The sequence below is a fragment of the Pteropus vampyrus genome, unplaced genomic scaffold, assembly GCF_000151845.1.
Source record: "Pteropus vampyrus isolate Shadow unplaced genomic scaffold, Pvam_2.0 Scaffold166, whole genome shotgun sequence".
NCBI lineage: Eukaryota > Metazoa > Chordata > Mammalia > Chiroptera > Pteropodidae > Pteropus > Pteropus vampyrus.
Window position 1 is genome coordinate 2,711,486 of NW_011888947.1, and position 9,657 is coordinate 2,721,142.

The 9,657-nt window shown below is 47.5% G+C and overlaps 1 protein-coding gene across 1 annotated transcript in view; it reads right to left on the minus strand.

The window, feature by feature from the left end:
- CRISPLD2 (cysteine rich secretory protein LCCL domain containing 2) overlaps nucleotides 1–9,657 on the minus strand; it is a 51,965-nt gene that overhangs the window by 4,191 nt on the left and 38,117 nt on the right. Inside the window, exon 13 of the mRNA XM_011370278.2 lies at nucleotides 5,407–5,540. Coding sequence (XP_011368580.1) covers nucleotides 5,407–5,540 — 134 coding nt within the window. The remainder of the gene's footprint in view (nucleotides 1–5,406; nucleotides 5,541–9,657) is intronic.

Consider the following 9,657-nt stretch of genomic DNA (forward strand, 5'->3'; position numbering starts at 1 on the left):
TTTGGCGGGCCCCCATTTGTTCATATCCTGAGCATTTACTAAGCACCAGTTCTACTGTGTAAGTTGGCAGTTGTGCATGTTTGATGAAAAATGAGTGTGAATTTGGTAAATTAGAAAATAACCTACTTTTCTAAACCTTGCCCTCTGATTCCGTTTTCGGGTTAGCTTATAACTCCCACATATGTACAAAGGGAGTGGAAATTGGCACAGCATTTCTGGGCAATTTTCATAAAGGGTCTTAAAAATCCCTCAACCAGTTCTGAACAAATGGCCGAACTCAACAATCTGTCATTCAGCCCATGTTTACTGAGCACCTACCATGTGCCAGGCACTGGGTTGGGTGTTAGGGACATGCGGTTACCAAAACTGATGGGAGTCTTGCCTTCTTTAGCTTATAGTCTGGGGGTGGGAGATAAACAGATAAATATGTATAAGCAATAATTTCAGAGAGTGGTGGTTCCTCGGAGGAAAATAAAATCCGGGGCAATGGGATCAGACCAGGTCTGGGAAGAGGAGGAGGGCAACTGCGGACTCAACAGTAGGAGAATGCTTGCTTCCTCAGAGAGGTGGCATTTGTGTGTAGGTCTGAATGACAAGGGGGACCAAGCCACAGGAATATATAGGAGCTGGGAGGGTCCAGGGTCAGATAAAGTAGGTGCAAAGGCCCTGAGGTGAGAATGATCTTGGCATGTTCAAGGAACACAGAGAAGTCTATAATGAGGAGGGGCGGTACCAAGAGAGGGTGGAAAAGCGGGCAGTGTTGGATCAGGGGTGACCTTGCATTGAAAGGTGAGGGGATCTTCTTCTTAGGGCAATGGAAGGGCCACTGGGGGCAGGGTTTAAACAGGAGAGAGTCACACTGTGCATTACATAAAGAGATCGATTTGGCAGCTTCGGCTATTCTACTAAGAGGAAGTTACCTAAAAAAAAGGTGTCAGGAAAGTACACGGGCTTGTGCAAAGATGTTCGTTGCAGTGTTGTTTATTACAGTAAAAGAAAAAAGGAAACAACACAGATGTCCATCAGCTGGGTAAAGAAATGATGGGCTCGCCACACAAGGGAACAGCGTGCAGCCACCGAGATGATGGCGCAGCTACATCGGACTGACTAGGAAAGACCTTTGCAGCCCACTGCTGACCAGAAAGAGATAAGTAATAGAACGATGCAGATACTATGATCCCACTGTTATAAAAACATAAAAAATAAGGTGTTCATGTGTAAACAGGAAAAATCTGGAGAGAATCGCATAGTGTATAGTGGTCCTTTCTGGGTGTGAAATTTTAGTGATAGTAATTTCTTAAAATCAGTTTCACTATTTCTTAAAGTTTCTGTAATCTTATTTTCAAAAGAAGGGGAAAAGAAAGGAAGAAAGGGAGAGGAGGGAGAGGAGAGGAGAGAAAAGAGGGGAGGAGAGGAAGGAAGGAAGGAAGGAAGGAAGGAAGGAAGGAAGGAAGGAAGGAAGAAATAAAGAGAAAACCCATGCAAAAATTCCCTGTAGAATTGGGGAAGAACCTGAATTAGTCTGAGAAGATTCTGGGAAGTTCCCTTCAGCTGACTCAGCTCATGAGGAACCACTGATCTACTTGATGAGCTGTGACAAAGGTGCTCTGGGATATGTCATGACTGTAGTCTCAGATGACGTCACCATCTCTGTCCTGGTTAAGGATTCCCAGCCACTCGCCTGCTCCTGGGGCTAATACTCCTCTGTGCCAGCAGCTCTGCCAAACACACGCACATACTACACGACAGATGCTGCCTCAATTTTTTAAGACATCATCTTACCCATCCATTCCTTGCAGTAACCCCACGAGATCTCTCGAGTTCTTCCCACTTACAGAAAGGAACCAAGGCTCTGAGCAGTGATACAATTTGTCCCAAATGAAATACCTGTTTCAGGTATAGCTGGGATGTGGACCCAAGTCTGTCAAGACTCTGGGACCCCTTTCTAATCATTATCCTAAATGAACGGGCTGTGGCCATGCCATCCTCAAAGATGATATTGGCTAACCCTAGATTGCAATGGGGGGCTCAGATGCTAGGAGCCCCGCAGGAGGCAGGTGCCTGTAGGTCCACGAGAAGCTGCAAAGATATGACTGTGTCCTGGAGGTTCACCCTTGCCAGTGAAAATTACTCAGGGAGGAAGTGGTCACCATTTAGTACCACATAACACAGACTGGATTTAAAAAAAAAAAAAGACAGCTGGCAGTTCTAGGAGCAGGGTGACCTAGAAGGGACCAAAGAATTGTCGATGTCATTGTTGGCATATTTCCCAATCTTCTTGTGAAATAGGTTTTAAAAAATGGTTTTGGCCTAAGAAAAAATCCTGAACTGATATTCATCCAGATGTCCAGCTTCTTCCTGAGAATATTCAGACAAACCCCATTCCCAACATCAAAAGCTCTTCCTGACACTTTTCTCTTCTTCTGCTATCCTTTGTGGCATGTGTGTGAGAGAGAAGGTGCCTGTCTTCTTATGTTGTCCCAATTCTGCACGGCCACCTTTCAAAACGTTCAGGAAATCCTCTTCTAGAAAAAGGTCATTGCTAAACCACTGCTGCTTTGAAGCAGAACCAACTTTCGGCCCCTGTGCTGAGTGCTCTGTTCAGAAGAGTTTTGTTGGTTTGTTTGATTGATTGAATTTAGAACATATTTTGCTGTGAACGAGTTACAGTATGGCCAGTGCCCACATCTTCCTTGGGACCAACTGTGACCACTCTAGGGTCCCAGCAGATGTTGGGGACAGTGCTACCCTGCAGCCCCATGTCGGTTCTCACAATTCCTGATGGGAACAGGCTCCGGGGAAATTTCTTAGCCCTGGGCTCCGTGTAGAGGGTTGCTGAGGTCCTATCTAAACAAGGGGGGGTCGGGGCATGGCCACGCCAGAGATGTCCGTATATCTGCTGGAGCCATGTCACCAGGAGGTGCCTCTGAACAGTAAGAAGGTGTCTTGCTTGTTGCGCTCAGCTCCCCGCACCTCCCTCCCTGTGCTTTTCTACTAAAAAGTCCTTGTTTCTGCATCATCTGTCCCCCTACTAGATGACAAGTCCCACAAGGGCAGAGGTCAGGCCATGTGTACCCTGCTGGGTCCCAGTGCCTGGGACATCTTAAGGGCTCACCAAGTGTAAGACATCTGATAGGTGAGAGCGTGTTGGAAGGATAGAGACAAGGAGGAAAGAACGAATTCCTACAAGAGGCTTTCCTCCTTGTTCTCAAAGATAATCTCTGTAGGCTATTTCTTATAGTATTATGACCCTATGTGAAAAGAGCCATAGTGTCCTGAGGTTTGACCTCAGAAGTTACGTCACAGCTACAAGGGCCACAGGATTTATCGGACACTTACTATGAACCACCAGTAAGCACCTGGCACACACTGTCCCATTTCATCCTCCTGGCAGCCATCTGACAGAGGAGGCACTCAGGCTCAGGGAGACTGCCTACCCAAGGACACACAGTGCAGCAAGGTCCCAAATGCCATCAGACCCTACATGCCCTCCAGGCCTAGCTTCTTCCCTCTGTATGTGGAGGGTGGACTCTGTCATCTTGGTGCCATGGATCCCAGCAGGTCCTGGTACACCGTGAGTATGTAGTAAGGGAATGACTCTTAATGGCAAAATATCAGAATCACGTATAGCGCTGACTGCATATGCCAGAGGCGCGGTCACCTTCCATCATCCTTACAGGAGCAGTTGTCATCCTCCAGTGTGCTTCAGGACCCCTGGGAGGCATGTCACACTCACAGCCTGCTGAGCCCACTCCCAGAATTTCTGATTCAGCAGGTTGGAGGTGAGCCTGAGAATCTGCTTTCCTAGGGAGCCCACTCTGAGACACCGAGCCCCACTTACCACCACTCAGGGGGCAGGAGCTGGCTGATTAATAGTGCAGTGGGCGTCAGCCACTTTGGGCCTGGGAAAGGCTGCCTGGAAGATACTCATAATGACAGTGGCAATTCAGGTGGGTCCCTCGGAAGAGGGAAAGAACGACGGGCCTCCCCAGACTGGAGGAGTGAAGGGGATGACAGTAGGAGAAAATGTCAATTCTGGGACCCCTTCTTGGTCCCCTGCCCTCCCCAGACTCCCACTTTTGGGGCCACACAGTAAGCCCTTGTCACAGCCCTTGGGGAACTGCTGTGACGTCCTCAAGGATAATACAAGCAGAGAACAAAGGCAGACCTGTCGGCATCTCAGAACAACTGTTTCTCTTAAAGGGGTCCAAAGAGCACAACGGATTGGTGTCTTGGGATTTCTTTCCAGCGTGGCCAGGAAATTCCACCTCATCAGCTGCTTCATTTCCCTCCCATTAAATCAATGGAATTTCCCTTCATTAAGCTTTTCCCAAACAAAGGTTGCAAATGTTGAGGGAGAAATTGCAAACGCTGTTAACTCTAGCTGTTTGGGGCTGATGGCAGTGACCGTGCAGGGATCCTTGGGAAGAACTGTGTGTGATTCAGTGACTTGATTCGGCATTGTCTTCACATATAGCACCATCCTGAGGCTCAAAAGTGTCCCAGGGAGATGGGAGGATGGAGCCAGGTGCCAAGCTCTGTGGAGCCATGAAAGCTTAAACTTCAAAGTCCTTGGCACATTTGTGTTCTTGATTTTATATTTCTTTTCTAAAGAGGGCCCCTTATATTTAAAGACTTCAGCATTCCTCTCTGTTATGGACTAAACCGTGTCCCCCCTCCAAATTCACAGATTGAAGTCCCAACCCCCAGTAGCCTCAGAATGTGACTGTACTTGGAGATTGGGCCTCTAAAGAGGTAATTAAATTAAAACGAGGTCCTTAGGGTGGGCTCCTATCCTACATGACTGATGTCCTTCTAGAAAGAACTGGGCATCATCTCAATGAATCCTTCCGACAAGGAAGTAGAGACTGCTGTTATTCCCATATCACAGGTGAGAAAACCGAGACGCAAAGAAATTAGGCGGTGAGCTCAAGGTCGTGAAGCTGGTAAGATGCAGAGCCTAGGTCTGTTGGACTCTAGACTCTATGTTACTATGTTATTATGCAGCCATATATAATGACTATGTAATTATAATTTGATCCCATTGTTTTGTGTGTGTGTGTTGGGGGCGGGGGATGCACACACACATGACCAGAGGGATATGCACCAAAAATCTAACAGTTACTCCCCCCGTTGACAGGTTTTGAACAATTTTTTCTCTGTGGGCTCATCTGAGGTTTCTAAATTTTCTACAAAATCATGCATTGGTAATAGAAAGAAAAAAGTTCTTATTTTGAAAAAAGAAAGAAAGAGACGTGAACAGGCTTGTCCTGGGTGTTCTGGTAAGAATTAATGCAAGTCTGCCCAAGTTTATTTTAAAGGCACTGTCTTAGGCCCTCCTGCCAGGACCCCCAGGGACCACCCCCGCTGGCTTCGGGTGTTGAGAGTCGGAGAATGCATCCCTACCTTTCAGACTGGACCCCATTCCTGAGCGAGCCCACGTACATCTTCTTTTTATCAACAGGCATCACGTCCACGTAGCCCCCACTTTCATTCCTGATGACTCCTGCGTGCACGGCTGTCTTACAGATGCTCGAAGTCTGAAAGCACAGGAAGAGCAGTGATCACCATCAAGGAGGATGGGCTCACGGGTGACGCCCCGCTGGGGATCAACCATTACTCGGCGGCCTGGTTGGTGGAGTGTGGGCCATGTCAACCCCAAAGCAATGACTGTCACCACCTTGATTCTTCAGTGGTCTTTCCAGAGAGACCTGGCATCATTCATTCATTCCTTTGTTCATCTGCTTGACAAATATTTTCTGAGCCTCTACTATGGCCAGGTTCTGTCCTAGATGCAGGATGATTCCTCAGAAAACCAAATAAAGACCCTGCCTTCATAGAATAGAGGGAGACAAGTAAACAAACACACAAACAAGTAACTCGAGCTATGAAGAAAGTAAAACCAGATCATGAGATAAAATGACCAGGAGGGGGACAATTATAGAACAGTTAATCAAGGAAGACTGCTCCTGCTATGACCTTTGAGCTTAGATCTGAGTGACAAAAAGGCACTGGCCATAGCCATGGGACTCTCTCTGGGCACAGGAACTGAGGCAGAGGGAGCAGTTGGAGCTAAGGCCCTGGGGTCCTGTCCAAGAAACAGAAAAAGGCCTTGGGTGGCTGGAATATAATGAGTCAGGCAAAACGTGATGAGAGAGGTGCGAGGTGGGCAGAGGCCAATCGGGTGGGCCTGTGAGGACCACAGTGGGAGTCTGGGTTTACTCTAGGTGCCAAGGGAGCTATTGGGTTTCAAGCAGGGTCAAGGTGTGTTGTTTTCTAAAGTCAACACGTAGTCCAGTCCCTGCATAATAAAACCCTTGAGTTAAACTTTCGTTAGGGCCTTAACTTATCCAATAGAAAAATGGTCCTCGGATCGGGTTGTCTGGAAGTAATGAATCCAATTCATTCAGGGTGGACTGGCTGGTACTTGCTAAAAGATGCCAGCGCCTGGGCCTCACCCTGACCCACAGATTCAGAATCTCCCCAGATGAGGGCCGAGTGATTCTGACGCATACTCAAGGTTAAGAACCAGGTAGGTAACACCCTCCTGCCTCTTCTGTGATCCTTTCATCTGGCCTGTGCTAAAATCTGACAATGGCCTTGGCAGTGATCTCAGCCCTCGCAGCAATTCAGAGCCACCCACAGCATCGGATCACAATGACAGGTCCAGACTCCCAACCCCTCCCGCTCCCACCAGATTCAGCTGCTCTGGGGTGAAGCCCAAGATTCAGTACTTTAAACACTCATCGGGAAATTGTCAGGTGCAGCCAGAGCTGCACGGATGGGCTGAGTTAACCCATTTGTGGGGTGAACGGCCTCCTTCAAGGTAAACAGAGCTAACGCTGACACTGAACATGTTAAATACCAGGGCCCGGGCTGATGGCCTTTTGCTTGTTATTTAATCTTCCATTGAGATGAGCAACTACTGTTATTCCCATTTTACAGGTCAGAAAGCATGGGTTTAGCAAGATTCGATAATTTTGCCAACCATAAAGACAGTTAATGGTCTAGTAGAGATTCCGACTGAGGTCTGGCTGAGTGTGAAGTTTGTGCTTCTATGATCAGTAGAATAATGGCCCCCAAAACACCCATGTCCTAATCCCGAGAAACCTGTGACTATGTGGCCTCATGTGGCAAAAAAACAAAAACACAAAAACGAAAACATAAACAAAGAAAACTTTGCAGTTGTGACTAAGTTAAGGAGACCTTGAGATGCGAGTGTCCTGGATGATCCGGGTGGCCCCAGTGGAATCACAAGGGGCCTTACAAGAGGGAGGCGAGAGGCAGAGAGAGGCAGCATGAGAAGGACCTGGCCGGCCAGGGCTGGCTTTACAGAGCGGGGGAGGGGCCGCAAGTCAAAAAGTAGGGGCAGCTCTAGAAGCTAGAAAAAACAAGAAAATTGATTTTCCCCTGGAGCCCCCAGAAGGAAACTCTGCTGATACCTTGATATTAGCCCAGTGAGACCTGTGTTGGACTTCTGACCCCCAGAACCATTAGAGAATAAATTTGTGCTGTTTTAGGCCACTAAGTTTGTGGTCATTTCTTACAGCAACTGATACTGCTTCTTGCAACAAAAATGTCCCATTTATTAGGTCCCTTGAGCTTGATGACTTCCAATTACAAGTTTCCCCTGTCTATCTGAAGGTAGAGGGTTCCTATGAAACCTCCCATAGTTGAAATGGCAGAAAGTGAAGAGTATATCTAGTTTTCCGAAAGTTCACATTATGTGAACTTTTGGAAAGCGGGGGATACCTATATATAGAAAATAGAGTTACTCATAGAATGGCCCCAGTGACACCTGGTGACATGCTCAACCGGACTGATGGAGTCAGCCGCTCAGTTCAGCTCGGCAACTAACCAACTTAAAGATAAAAAGCCAGACCCGATATCTACAGGGCAGGAAGACTAACTGCAGTTCTGCCTCACTCATGACCTAGTGACTTGTGGCTGTGGCCATCGCAGAGGGGTTAGCCTCTGGACTCCATGTGTGTCAAGGGTGGACAGGGTGAACAGGGTCTGGTTGTGCTTTATGCCATCCCTGTGTGGTACAAGAAGTGGGGGACACAGGCCTCTTCTAATCATGTCCTGAGTTGGAAAACTTAAACACCACCAAGGCAGTAGGTCACTCAGCAGGAGAGTGGGTCTGGGCTTTCTCTCCATGCCTACCCCGCTGCACAGTACCTGGGACCCAGTAGCCACCTGTGGAGTGACCAAGCTTCCAACCACTGGTTAACGAAGCCAGCATCTCTTTCACGAAAAGAGCAAGAACGTGAAGAAGACAAATCCTGTATGATTCTACTTACATAGGTATAAAAAGGCGTCAACTTCACAGAAACAGAAAGCAGAATGGCAGTTCCCAGGGGCTAGGGGAGGGGGAATGAGGAGTCGCTGTTCAGTTTCAGATTTGCAAGATGAAAAACTGGAGATCTGTTACCCAGTAACGTGAATATACTCAACAGTACCAAACAGTACATTTACACCTGGTTAAGAGGGAAACTTTTATATTATAAGTATTTTACCACAATTAGAGAAAGAGATAAAGAGAGAGGAAGAGAAGGAGAGAGAACACTAATCCCCTAACTCAGAGGAGAATGTTTTCTAGAGGTCATCTGTGCACCCAGAGGGTGCTCAGTCCAGCCTCTGTCCCTGAGTTCCTTTGTCCCCCCATCCTCGCCACTGTCCCTGGCCCATCTGCGTTTGGAAGATGTCTCCCGAACTGCCTTTTGAATGAGACAAGCAACCTATCTAGCTCTTTCCTAACATCAGACATGAGAGAATGAATTAAAATAGGCTCTTTGAAAATCTGAACTATTACTGGAGCAGGTGCTTGTTAACTGACCAGAAGTTAACAGCAGCCTGCTCAGAAACTGCGACCTCCCCTCTCAAGGGATCCGCCCCTCAGATTGTCAGCGACTGCCTTGTCCTTCAAAACCCAGGTCATTCCAGAGAAGCTAATGGTTTTGTATCAGGAGAAAAATGCTTCACAGCAGAAGGCCCCTCCCCACTTGTTAATATTGCTATTGGAAAGGTGGAGGGCCTCAGAGCCAACACGCACATTCATGTTGAAGACTGGAGAACTGGATTTCTTGCTTTCCGTGACTGATTTACCTGGGTAATTGAAGGCCAGTTTTTTTTTTTTTTTAAACCCCACATCAACACATCTTGTCTTCTTTAATATAAACGAATGAGGACAGGATTCCATAGCCTAAAGTGGCCTCCTGGGAGTCTGCGAGGCTCAGAAGTTACAGGCAGAACTCTGTGAGCCAGTAGGGTCAGCAAGAACCTTCTTGGGTTCAGCACTGAGCCCAGGGAAACTGCTCAGTCGCAAACTAGGATGGTTGGTCACCCTCTGTGCACCAGGGAGCCCCTTTTTTTTTCTTGGAGAAGGGATCTATAACTTTCTGGTCCTCAAAAGCTGTTGTCTCCCCAAAGATTAAGAAGCAATCAATGTGCAGTCATCCCAAAGAGAAGCGGGAGACTTTTGAAGTGAAACGATTATTTTAGAATTCCTCTAAGTTCTCACCGCTCGTGGGGTGAGCTTTGTCAGTGAGCACTAGCACCCTACTGTTTTTACTGGCAGGCAGAACTGACATTTTTTTCTGCCTCTTCCGAGTGTTGCTCACTCTGCTAAGGGAGTTCCCAGAAGTGAGGCCCGGG